This window comes from Balaenoptera acutorostrata, chromosome 17 (genome assembly GCF_949987535.1).
Source record: "Balaenoptera acutorostrata chromosome 17, mBalAcu1.1, whole genome shotgun sequence".
Lineage (NCBI taxonomy): Eukaryota > Metazoa > Chordata > Mammalia > Artiodactyla > Balaenopteridae > Balaenoptera > Balaenoptera acutorostrata.
In genome coordinates, this window is record NC_080080.1 from 74,294,173 (window position 1) to 74,307,087 (window position 12,915).

Sequence of the window (12,915 nt, forward strand, 5' to 3'; positions counted from 1 at the left end):
GTATATTATTTTTTGTTTCGTTACATAACAAAATTGGTTCATCTTATACTTACTAGTATTTTAGAATATTATAGCATTTTTGATGACTAAAATCACAAAGGCGCACCTTCAACCTCTTTCTTAACCTATTTCTAGTAGGTAATGTGTATTTATTTTGTTTAACATTTCCTATTATGCTACATTTTTGGGAGCAGAATGAAAATGAAATAGCTCCTGCATCCATCCTGTGTAGGTTTTTGTGCGGCGCCTAGAAGTTGTGATAATTCCCTGGTGCGGCCACTCCCCTCCCCTGTACCCTCGGATCCTCTGTTGACCGTCACACGGTGGGGATATTAACTTCAGCCTGGTTGAGGGGACCAAGGATTCTGAGCAGCTGGAAGGGCAGCATAGGGTACAGAAGGTTCTCTTCTCATCTTCATTCTCTGGGCAGAAAAGGAGAGCTAGACACATAGGGACGAAGCTTCTGGGGTTCTAGAAAGTGTTGTTTTCTCTTCCAGTGTGCCCAGAAGAAACGCTTAGAAAAAGACTTTCAGGCTAAGCAGACCACTTTTACTGACTGCACTTACTCTGCTAAGTGCTGAGGTAGGGAGTCGAGTTTTCCCAGCATGTGGGTGTTATTACCCTGCTTGCAGACAAGGAGACTGAGGGTCAGAGAGGCTGAAACGCCTGCTGGCTGAGGTCATTCACGGCCTAGAGGCTGGGGTGCTCAGGTGGGCACCAGGTGGAAGGTGGAAGCCATTGGAGGGCGCCCACAAGCTGGTGGAGGGCAGTTAGGTGGTGGGCACCGGGTGGAAGGTGGAAGCCATTGGGGGGCGCCCACAAGCTGGTGGAGGGCAGTTAGGTAACTAAGGAGTAATAGTCCAGGAGATGTTGTGATAGGACCTGACCTGGGGAAGCGCTAGTGGAGAGAGAGGACGGGGACCAGGTGACTTAGTGAAGACTGGGTCAGGGAGAAGTGGAGCCCCAGGTCTGGGTCTTGGGGGGTGAACAGATGCCAGTGTGACCAGGAACTCGGGAGGACACACAGGCCTGGATGGAGATTAGCTTTGCCAACAAGAACTGGCCAGTAGGCAGATGAGCGCAGTAGCTGCAATATGATTGCGTTCAGAATAATTGAATATACAAAAGTGATTTTTCTTTAATGGTTGTATGACAGTTTTTAAAAGATTAAGATCCTGTTTTTTTAGTAAGATTTTTCTTATTCTGTTAAATAGTGTTGAAAAAGAAAAAGTAGGCGGGAGCCCAGAGCGAGGCGCGCCGCGGAGGGGGTGGGATCCGGCGCAAAAGTTTCCTCCCAACTGCAGCCCCGCGCGCCGCCGCCAGGGCTGGGGCCGGGCCCCTGCACCGCGGCGTCCCCGGCCCCCCGCCACCTGGGGGTCGCCCTCCCCGCTGCCGCCTCCTCTCCGATTCCCGCCTGCCCGGGGCGAAGGGGCTCTGCTGCGCCGGGGAGAGGCGCCCCGGGGTCTCTGTGCCCGCCCGCGCCGCCGGCCCAGACACCTGTTCGGCCCGGCCCGGCCCGGTCGCCAGGGGCCGGGATGAAAGTGACCGTGCGCCTCGGCAGGACCGGCACCGAGGTGCCCTGCAAGGAGGGCCAGCTGCGCGTCCGCGAGCTCACGCAGCGGGCGCTGCAGCGGTGCCTGAAGACCCGGGAGAAGGGAAAAAGGAATCGGAAGCCCTGAGAATACTGCGCTTTACTTTCCCACACGGCAGCCATCAGTTGGAGCTGAGGACGCCTCTGTAGAAGGAATCATTGTGCTGTAGTCTCCGTTATTACCTTTCCCAATAGATAAGTGTGCTCCCAATACTGTTTCCTTGTGCGCCAGCGCCTCAGGGTTCTGGCCTTTCAGTCGGATCTCATCCATTCCATGGCTTCGGCTACCCTCAGGCACACACCTCCAGCCTTGAACTTGCTATAGAACTCAATATCCGCCAGCCTGTGGACTTCACCTCCTTGATGTCCCATATGCAGTTCGAGCCCAGCCTGTTCTGCGTACATCTGCTCGTCGCCATTCTCCTGTAGCCTGTTTCTCCGTTTCTGGTTCCACCATTCACCTGGTTGTCTAATCCAGAAACCTGGAAATCCTTCCTTCCTTGACGACCTCTCATCCTCCATATTCTACCACTTGTCTAGTTGGTCAGAAAGTTCCCTTGATGCTTCCGCGTGCTATCTCTTTGATCTGCTTCCTCTTTTCTGCGCCAAACCTTGCGTTTCTCATTCCTGCCGTGGGGAACTGCGGCAGACCAGTAACTGGCCTTTCTGCCTTTCCTAGCTCCCAACTCTTCCAAACTGTTCTCCGTTGAGGACTTTACAGCTGCAAATCTGATCATGTCTGGAGTATTGCTGCGAGTATTTGAATGGCTCTACATTGCTTTTAGGTGAAAACCCACTTTGCTTACCGGTCCAGTACCTTCTCTAGTCCTCTGTACCCTTTAAATTCGTACACGCGACGTAGTATTCTGTCCCATTTTCCCCACCCCAGGTAAATCCTGCTTATCTTTCGGGATGAGTCTCCAGTTGCCTCTTTCTCTAGGAATTACCTCCCTCCCTTTCCCCCTCACCATCATGAGGGGCCTCATTCTTGTGTTCTTAGAGCTCCCTATGCTGTGCTTTCATTTTGAAAACTACATTTACATTATACTGTCTATTGGTCAGGGTCTAGTAACTTAACAGACAGCCCCCGAAGGACAGTGGTTTATCCCAGCAAAGGGTTCTCTTTCTGGGTGGGAGGTGCGGGCTCTGACCCATACAACCACCTGCCCACCGTTCCTTTTGGCTTTGGAGTTTTCTGCAGATCCCCTGCACTGTACTAACTGATGAACAAAGAGAGTGTGGAGGATGCCACAGGAGACGTAGGGCCTGGCCTGGAAGTGGCAGACATCACTTTTGTGTCAGCATTCTACTGGTGAGACGGGCCATGTGCACCGTCTAGATGCAGTGGCCTGGGGAAGTAGTCCACTTGGACACAGGAGAGCAACTAGCTGGGCTCTGCCACATGGTGCAATCGTTTTGTCTCTCTTACTCTACTGTGGACTATTCAAGAACAAAGAATGAGTCATTTATTTTCCTATCCCCATTTTTTAGCACAGTATCTGATATATAGTATGTATACCAGAAATGCTCGTTGAATTATATCAAATTCCACATCGTTTTCTTTCATAAAAATGAAAATGACCTTGTATTCAACACAATGTTTTGTAAGTTTGAAATCTTTATATGTGGTGTAGTTTTAAAAAGAAAGTCTAAATGCAACTTTTCTCTTGATTATCTTCAAATACCTCATCACATCCACATGTGCTGTAGGCAGTAGTTTCGTGGTCCATTATATCTGCCACACTGATTGTCTTTAATAACAGCTTCAAATTCTGACACGTTGACTCACTTTGTAGATTTTTGAGACTGAGTGCTCAGCAGTTCCGGATTGTCAGCAAAGGAACATCATAATGTTTTTGTTTCCTGAAGATTTGTGCCATGCTGTCCCATATATTTGCACAATGTTTGATTTTCAGCATTTTATTCATTAATTTCATGTTGATTTTAAAAATGATTCTGCACTGTCAAAGAAAAAGAAAAAGAAAAAGTAATGTTAGTACAGTTAGAGAACGTGTAACATCGCTTTCTTTTCGTGTATGTATTTAAACACTAAATTCGAGTTACTGGTGAGATTGTACTTTTGTAATTTTCTGGGTTGGACTGAGTGTAGAGTTCCCTTTTATGTCTGGACTGCCCGCTATTGGAATATACAGAGCGTGACTAACGTAGTATTGTTGTAGACTGTGGCCTTCTGAATCGGTCTTAATTGTTCTGCAACCCTTGGCAAGATTCCTTAGCCTCTCTAAGCCAGTTGCCTGATCTACAGAATTAAAATTACCTTTCAGAGCTGATCGTGTTAAATGGGATCATCTGCATTAAGTGTTTAGAACAATGCCTGGCAGACAGTTAAATTTTAATAAATCATTTTCCTTATTGGCACATGGAGGACCATTTGAGGTCTCCCAGGGAAGCCTATGTACAAAGAGTGAAGTAAAGCAAAGTCACGCTTTATTCTACTATGCAGGATGCTAATGAGGTAAGCTGGATCTCTTAGAAAACTTCACCTAAGCTAAATGTAAGCACGGAAAACCCGAGAAGCTAAAATTCCCTGCTCTGTGTATTTTCCACACCCAAACACGAGTCTCAGGTCTCAGCATGCTGATGCGAGGTGGGGCAGAAGAGGACACAACCGAGAGCTTTCGCCCCACGGCTGGAACGATTGGGCTAGGCCTTCTTAGGGCAGCCTCTCGCCCGTCCTAGGTATTGCATTGCAGGAGATACAAACACGGCGGCCCGGATTCCTGGGAGCGCACCTAGCCAGGGCCCTCGCACACCTATTTAAAAGGTGACCAGTTCAATCCACTCCTCCTTCCTTGGTTTCCCCCCAGGGGCAGGAAGATTTGTGGAGAGCCCTAAACTTTTCTTCATGACCAGCACCCACCCGTCTTCTCTAGTCAACGTAGAAACTTGCATTTTGTGCTTGATTTTTAAAATTACACTAACCACGTGTCAGGTAACAGATTACTGGAAGATGGGGCGACTCCCAGCCCTCCTGCAGGCATTGCTGGTACCGCAGAAAGAGAGCTCCTTGGAGATCGAGATTTTTGATGCTTTTCTACTATCCTGTATCCCTGATGCTTACAAGAGTGCGGCTTACTAACTGATGTACTGCCTGTACTGAATAGGAGGGTATATTAATAAGATCAGAAATTCTAGAAAGTTCAGTAGAGATCTAGAAGTCTTTTTATTTTATATCCTCATACCTCCTGCAGCACTGGCTAGTGTGTGTACAGCCAGTGTTATAAAACCCACTCTTTGCAAAAGTCAAGACCTGCACTTCTCTTTCCCTTCGTTTCCCTTGCGACAAAAGTAGAGGCTGGCACAGGAGAAAGAACATATGTTTTGGAACTGTGTGCACCGCTGACCCTGATGACTTGGGCCCTCCACTTTCTCAGCTTCCGCTTCCTCCTCTGCACGAAGAAGGAGACGAGACCTTCTGCAGAGGGTGTCAGGAGATAAGAGACGTGCCTTGTGCTTGGCACCAAGCTGCCACACTTTTAGTCAGTTTGCTTCCTCTCGCCTGGGGTCTCAAAGGAGAAAGACACTTGATGGATAAAAATCCCCCTTGCATCAGGAGCCTGCCTCAGATTTACTTCTCGCCTCCAAAAAATGAAATGGCTTATATGAATGAATGTGGGAAACTGGGGATGAAAAAATCCAACGATCGTGACTGCAACCCCGAACGCACCCTGCACGGCACCCGCACCCTCTCACATCTACTCTGGGGAAAGGATGGAATCTATGACTTTTTAAAAATTAATTATTTATTTTTGGCTGCGTTGGGTCTTCGTTGCTGCGCGCGGGCTTTCTCTAGTTGCGGCGAGCGGGGGCTACTCTTGGTTGCGGTGCACGGGCTTCTCATTGTGGTGGCTTCTCTTGTTGCAGAGCACGGACTCTAGGCACGTGGGCTTCAGTAGTTGTGGCATGCAGTCTCAGTAGTTGTGTCTCGCGGGCTTTAGAGCACAGGCTCAGTAGTTGTGGCGCACGGGCTTAGTTGCTCCGCGGCATGTGGGATCTTCCCGGACCAGGGCTCAAACCCGTGCCCCCTGAATTGGCAGGCGGATTCTTAACCACTGCGCCTCCAGGGAAGTCCCTGGAGTCTATGATTTTTTTAATCAATCTCCCAAACTCTGCCCCTTCCCCACTGGAACTCACGTATACACATCATTCCTAGGAATTCTCAAAGACTAGATAAGTACCTACTGGGACAGAAATTAACTGGTCTACCTTGAAAATTAACTAGATCCTAATCTGTACTAAACAAAAGGCCAGATAGGAGGTTATAAATGCAGAAACGAGCTTGTTTCCGCAGTCAGGTCATGTGCTGCTGTTCCCTGTCTGTGGTGGGTGTTCTTTGGCCTGTCCAGGTTCTTGGTGGGTTTCTCTGTGCTCAGCAGCTGCATCCATTGGTGGAGAGACACCAGCTGGGATTAACCTAGTGAGAGGCTGATACAGCCTCTCCTCGGCAGGTGAGCTATAGCGCACCTGGGCTCAGTGTGGGCATCCCCGGTGGGTCCCCTGTGGATGTATGAAGTCTTCGAGGAGTGAGGCTAGTTCTCAGTAGGGTGGCGTGCTGCATTCCTTTAAAGCACACAGTGCCTATTATAAAGTAGTATATGGCTTTAGGAGACAATAAAAATATGGGACAGGCCTTGAGGAGGGCTTCTCCTGACCCAGTTTGCACCCACAGGGGCACTTACTGTTGGTGGAGATGACCCCCCCCCCCCTTATAGACCAGGAACATTCAGCCTGGTGCCCAATACCTACTTACTGCTTGGCAACTTTTATAAGTTATTCAAATCCTTAATATTTCATAACAAATTGCATGTGTAACGAATTCAGGATTTAGGAAAATTGAATTGTTTGCCCAGAAATATTTTTCTTTTTTTTTAAATTGAAGTGTAATTAATTTACAATGTTGTGTTAGTTTCAGGTGTACAACAAAGTGCTTCAGTCATATATATATATAATTTTTCAGATTCTTTTCCATTGTAGGTTATTACAAGATATTGAATATAATTCCCTGTGCTGTACAGTAGGTTTTTGTTGTTTATCTGTTTTATATACAGGAGTGTGTATCTCTTAATCCCAGAAATATTGTTCTTAAATGATATTTATTTGAATTCATTTAAAGATAGTCCTGTAATTTGAGATATTGAATCATGACTCACAGTACTTATTTTGCTTTGTCTTTTCAGAAACAAATAAGAAAACAGATGATCCAGAAAAAAAAGAAAAAGGTGAGATTATCAAATCAACAACGTTTCAGGTATATGTAGGGAAAAGTTATTGGATCGATACTCTCCATGAATAACATGATTTTATATTATATCACTAGTTAAAATAAATTGCCAGTGAGTTTATTATTTCAATGATTTTATCAACAGACATTAATATTCTACACAAACATTAAAAGCTAAGGCTCTGGAGAGAGATTGGCTTCTAATCCTGGTTTTGTCATTCACTGTACGTGCATCTTGAGCATTACTTAGCCTCTGTGCCACAGTTTCCTCTTCTGTGATATGGGAATAATAATAATAGTACCAACTTCCAGGAACTGTTTCCACAATAGTAATTAAGTGAAAATATATGTAAAGTTCTTAAAGCAGTGTCTAGCACAGGGAAAGTACTTAGGAAATGTTAATTATTATTGTCACCTTTGTTGACAACTGTGCTAAGTAGAGAGATCCAAAGATTATTACCTTTGTTGACAACTGTGCTAAGTAGAGAGATCCAAAGATTATTAGAACGTGTTGTTTTTTCAAGGAACTCTGAATTGTTGGAAAGAAAGGCATGCAAACAGTTACGTCCATATAGAAAACGTCATCTCTGCCTTCTAAGAACTTATTACAGAGGCATTCTAATAAATTTAAGAATGGAGTAGAATTTTAATTCAACTCTCACAAAGGTTGTTAAACTTAGAGTGAGGAGCTATTAAATTTATAGTTAAATTTATAACTATTATATGGATGATCATAGAATAGTATTTATACTTTTAGAGTCAATTGAATGATAAAATCGTCAATGATTAAACATTATTGGAGTTTCAGGAATGGCTTTAATTTGTAGTGATAAAAGCAGTGTTTACACTTAAAAGATACAGTTCACGTAAGGTCCAAGATCTTACTTACTCAGTATGTAAATACTACTTGAGTATATGGAGTTACTGGCCTGTGGCCATTATTTTATAGCCCTTAGGCTGGGAACCAAGCATTTAGCTCATGCATTTTTTTTTCTGACTGGTTGTTTTTAATTTTATATTAAAGTGGTATACAGGTCTGATTTTTAAAGTGTGACTTATAAAGAAAAACAATATTCTTCTACCCTACTACTCCCTATCCATGAGTCCCATCCCAACATTTTTAGTTGTTTCTTCTAGTACTTCCCTACACATTTCTTTTTTTTAATTGAAATATAGTTGATTTACAACGTTGTGTTAATTTCTGCTGTACAGCAAAGTGATTCAGTTATACATTTATATATACTGTTTTTTTAAATATTCTTTTCCATTGTGGTTTATCATAGGATATTGAATATAGTTCTCTGTGCTATACAGTAGGACTTTGTTGTTTATTCATTCCATATATAATAGCTTAAATCTGCTAACCCCAACCTACCAATTCATCCCTCCCCCAACCCCCTTTCCCTTGGCAACCACAAGTCTGTTCTCTATGTCTACGAGTCTGTTTCTGTTTCGTAGATGGGTTCATTTGTGTCATATTTTAGATTCCACATTAAGTGCTATCATATGGTATTGGTCTTTCTCTTTCTGACTTCACTTAGTATGATAATCTCTAGTTGCATCCATGTTGCTGCAAATGGCATTATTTCATTCTTTTGTATGGCTGAGTAGTATTCCATTGTATATATGTACTACTCCATTGTATATATGTACTACATCTTTATCCATATATCTGTGAATGGACATTTAGGTTGTCCTAAATAACGCATTTAGGTTGTCCTAAATAACGCACCTACGCATTTCTAAATAACTTCTGAATTCCGCAATTTTCTCCTCCATATTGGAAACCGTTGGCTGGCTTTTATGTATGGATGACTGGGATTTCACCTGATCATCTACTCACACAAGCTCTCCCCCATCTTCCACTATATTCATGACTTACTCTGTTGGGTAGTGATGAGTACTAAGGAGAAAAGACAAAGCAGAGAGGAGGGTATCAGCAGCTTTTGATAGAACTGATCACTTCCTGTCCTCCGGAACACTTCCTTCCCTTGGCCTGCAAGACGCCACAGCCTCCTGACTTTCCTCCTATCTCTGCTGTTTGCTTTTTCCCAGCCTCTTTGGGTGGTCGCTCCTTTTCGCCCCGACCATCAAGCATTGAAGGCTCCAGGATCAGTCCTCAGAGTGGGTCTCCATCTACACACACTCCCTTGATGATCGCATCAAATCTCGTGGCTTTAAATATGTCTTTATGACAAAGACTACTGCTTTAACTGCAGGCTGGGCCTCTTCCCTGAACGCTAGACAGGTATGTCCAGCTGTCTGCCTGATGGCTACCTGGTGCCCTCAGTTGGGTATCAAATAATCGCAAAAACTTAAAAGGTATAAAACGGAACTCCTGACCTTCCCCTGAAAATACACTCCTCCTACAAATCTTCTCTCTCCTGCCTCCCTGTCACTCCATCAGCAAACCCTGTCCTCTCTTCCGAACGGATCCCGAATCCAGCTACTTCCTGCCACCTTCCCCCGTCTACCACCTGGGTCCCAGCTGCCACCATCTCTTGCCTGATTATTTCACTTGCCTCCTAACTGGCCTTCCTTTGTCTCTGTAATCTTTCTCAATTCAGTAGCCACAGTGACCCTTTTCAACCCTAAGTCGTATCATGTTGCTCACATGCCTCCAGCCTCTTCACATCTTCCGCAGGGTAGAAACGAAGTCCTTTCCAGTGGTTTACAGGCCTCACACAGGTTCTCACTCTCAGAAGGTCACTGAAGAGGTTAATGATGTGCTCAAGGCCGCTGTGGGAAGACTTGGCTAAGAGCACTCCAAGCAGAGAACAGTCTGTGCAAAGGTCCTGAGGCAGGAGTGAAGGCCTGAGAAGCTGGAGCACCCCTAACAAGCTGAGAGTGCGTGCAGGGCACTTGGAGAGAAAGTCAGGGGCCAGACCATGGCAGAGTCAGGACGGGTTTCTTCATGCAGTGGGGCACCATGCCCAGCCCATGCAAGTGCCCGTGCAGAGCAGAGCCTTTCCACTTCACACTCTGACTGGTTTGCTTCCGGGAGGCTCACTCCAGCACCTTCTTGCAGAGGTAGAGACGGGAGGGTGGGTTGTGGAGGTCACTTATTGCCGACATAAGCAGGGACAAACCCTGCTCCAGACGCCGTGCACAGCGTTCCTGTGACCTCAGGCTGCTCACTCTGCAGGGCTCCGTTTCCTCCCTGGGGCTGCGTGTCCCTCTGCACTGCCCGGTTCCCTCTGGTACCCTTTGCGCAGCTTTACCCTCCCGGGGTTCTGAGCCTAAAGCGATCTTTCCGGCGGCCTGGGAGGTGGGCTCCCTTGGCTGTTTCTTCACGGAACCTGTGGAGAGAATCCGCAGCAGCTTCACCTGGTCAGCTTCTCACTCTCCATCGTGCAGAACTTATGTTAATACCTATACCAGTACCAACCGAGGGGTGTTGGCAACTGAAGTCTTTTATTGATTGTGACATCCAGGAAGAGTCTTAGGATTAAAAGACGTCATGAATCAATGTTACCCCAGATTCACTGAAAATCCTATTTGAGCAAATTGTCAGCTTTGGGAATTCCATCCGTTTTTTACTCAGATCGATTCATACAGTGCTGTTAACTGGGAGGGCAGAGGGAAGGGGAAATATTCCATTTCTGGAATATGTGGTGAAAAAACTGAATGTTTTAATAGCCAGACATTAATTTCATAATAATAGAAATGGAGATTTTTTAAAATGATAATTGTAAATTTGTCTCAGGATGAACCATTAGGTTGTCTAATTTTCTACTGCATTATCTCCCTCAAGTTCTTTATCAAAGAACCACGGATGAGAGGGGGAAGATATTATTTTTACTTAGAATTAATAATTATATGATCCTTTTCTTTTAGAGAATCAGGTTTAGTATATTTTGATAGAGTCATAGGTTTGGAATAGGGCGAATTCCAAAACAGGCCCTCTTTGGAGATGCCAGCTTCTTAAATTGAATCAGATTATTTACATCTGTTTTAGCTAAAATTGCTATATCAGTTTCTCCCCACTGGATGTCATCTCTTCCCACACATTCCATATTCCACACCCACAGAATGGAAGTGTGAGCAACACAAAAATGGCTTATGAAATGTCCAGTTCAAACAGTTATTTTTATTCATCCATTTATTCAGTACATATTGAGTACCTGCTATGTGCCAGGCCCTGTTTTAGGCACTGGGGCTAAAACATTCAATAAAAACAAAGTCCCAGTTCTCGTGGTACTTATAACTTATATTTTAGTGTATGTGTATGTAGGGAAGTATGTAATTTTAAAAAAATAGAATATGCAGTGATAAGTATGAAAAGGAATATAAAACAGGAAAAGAGTACAGAGAATGACAGTGGGCTGGGGTGTTGCTCTGCTGATAGGCCTCTTGGACAGTGACATTTGGAGATGCAAGATGCAAGGGCGTGAGCTCTGCAGCCACCTGGGAGAAATGAGTTCCAAGGGTGGAATATGAATATGAAAAACATGTTCATAGTCCCTCCCGGAGGTGTGCTTAGCACGTGTGAGGATTAGTGAGGAGGCCAGTGTGGCAGGTGAGGAATATGAAAGGAGAGAGACAGGAGGGGGTGAGATCAGAGGGGTTATAGGGTCTAAATCACATAAAGCTTTGAAGAAGGGCTTTGAATATGATCTCAAGTGAGATGGGAAACCATTGGGAGATTCTGAGCAGAAGATTGATATGATCTGCTTTATGTTTCAAAAGGCTCATTCTGGATGTAGGGATGCAAAATTGGAAGCAGGGAGGCCACTTAGAAGATGCTTGCAGTGGTCCGGGCATGAGATGGTGACAACTGGGATTAGGATGTGGAGTAGATGTGGTGAGCGGTGGTTAGATTCTGCATATATTCCCATGTGAGGTCTGTAGGATTTTCTAATGGTTAGGATATGGGGTATGAGAGAAAGGCGTCAAAAGTGACTTCTTAAAAAGCTGTGCGTTAACAAATTCATTGAACGTTAAAAGTATCCAATGTGTTACTGATTTAATACATGTCAAATGTCAGTTATTAGAACAGGATTTGTGAGCCTTTAAAGAAATTTGAGGAGCAACAGAATATAACCATGCCTGCAAAAAGGGAATGTGCTTTTGCATGTGTTTGTATGTCTGTGTGTGTGTGTGTGTGTGTATGTGTTAGATAAAATTGCTTCTGGATCAGGGTCTTTTCCAGAAATTCTCCTTTGATTTAGACAAATATTTAATGTCCCACTATATTATTCATTACAATTAAGGATATGCTTACTCACTATATTTTGTGAATGTCTTTAAGAAGGCATTTAAAGATTTCCTGGTTACTATTTGTGTTCTTTTAAAAGTAATAGTGCCTCAACAAAACACCAGATGGCACTAGAAAACAAGTCACATTTACACTAACAAATGACATTTTTTATGCAACTTAGAGAAAAGGCTGGGATGGCTATATTACTGCCCTTAAATCAGCTTAATGCAACCAGTACCTCATATGGATATTTCTGAGTTTTCTGTGATCATAAGGAAAATAGAGAGAGAGCCAACAAGGGCAATAATCAAGCCTAATTAAGAAGTTTTTATGTTTTTAAAATATCAATATGTCTATCTCTATGAAGTTTTTCCTGGGATTCTTACAACTGTATATAACATATTTGAGCAAAAACGGAGAACATTGCCCTGAGGATTAAAAACTAGACTCCTCACGGCAGCACCTAAAGCATCTCGGGATCTGGCTCCTGCTTATGTCTTTCCTCTGTTCAAAATGCGCTTCCTTGACTCCCCACTTCACAGTCACAAACTCCTGTTCCTCAGAACTGAGCTTAGCGATGACCTCTGCCAGGAAGCCTTCCCTGACTACACCCCCATCTCCTACCCCAGGCTAGAAGATGTACTTCTCCTCTCTGTTCCCAAGAAACCTCGTGTTTCAGATTTTTGACATGTATTTTTAGTTTTCCCCTTAATTTTTAGACACACACACAAAAAACTTCTTAAGGGTGGGAACCATGACATCCCCACCCTTGTATTAGTCAAGGTTCTCCAGAGAAAGAGAACCAATAGTGTGTGTGTGTGTGTTTAGAAAGAAACACAGACACAGAGAGATGTATTTTAGGGAACTGGCTCATGACATTGT

At 44.2% G+C, this 12,915-nt stretch overlaps 1 protein-coding gene across 5 annotated transcripts in view; it reads left to right on the forward strand.

Moving 5' to 3' along the window:
• Positions 1-12,915, forward strand: part of ASPH (aspartate beta-hydroxylase) — a 268,977-nt gene that overhangs the window by 105,461 nt on the left and 150,601 nt on the right. For all 5 annotated transcript variants that reach the window (XM_057532092.1, XM_057532093.1, XM_057532090.1 and 2 more), the window contains one exon: positions 6,790-6,831. In XM_057532092.1, the coding sequence (XP_057388075.1) occupies positions 6,790-6,831 (42 nt within the window). The remainder of the gene's footprint in view (positions 1-6,789; positions 6,832-12,915) is intronic.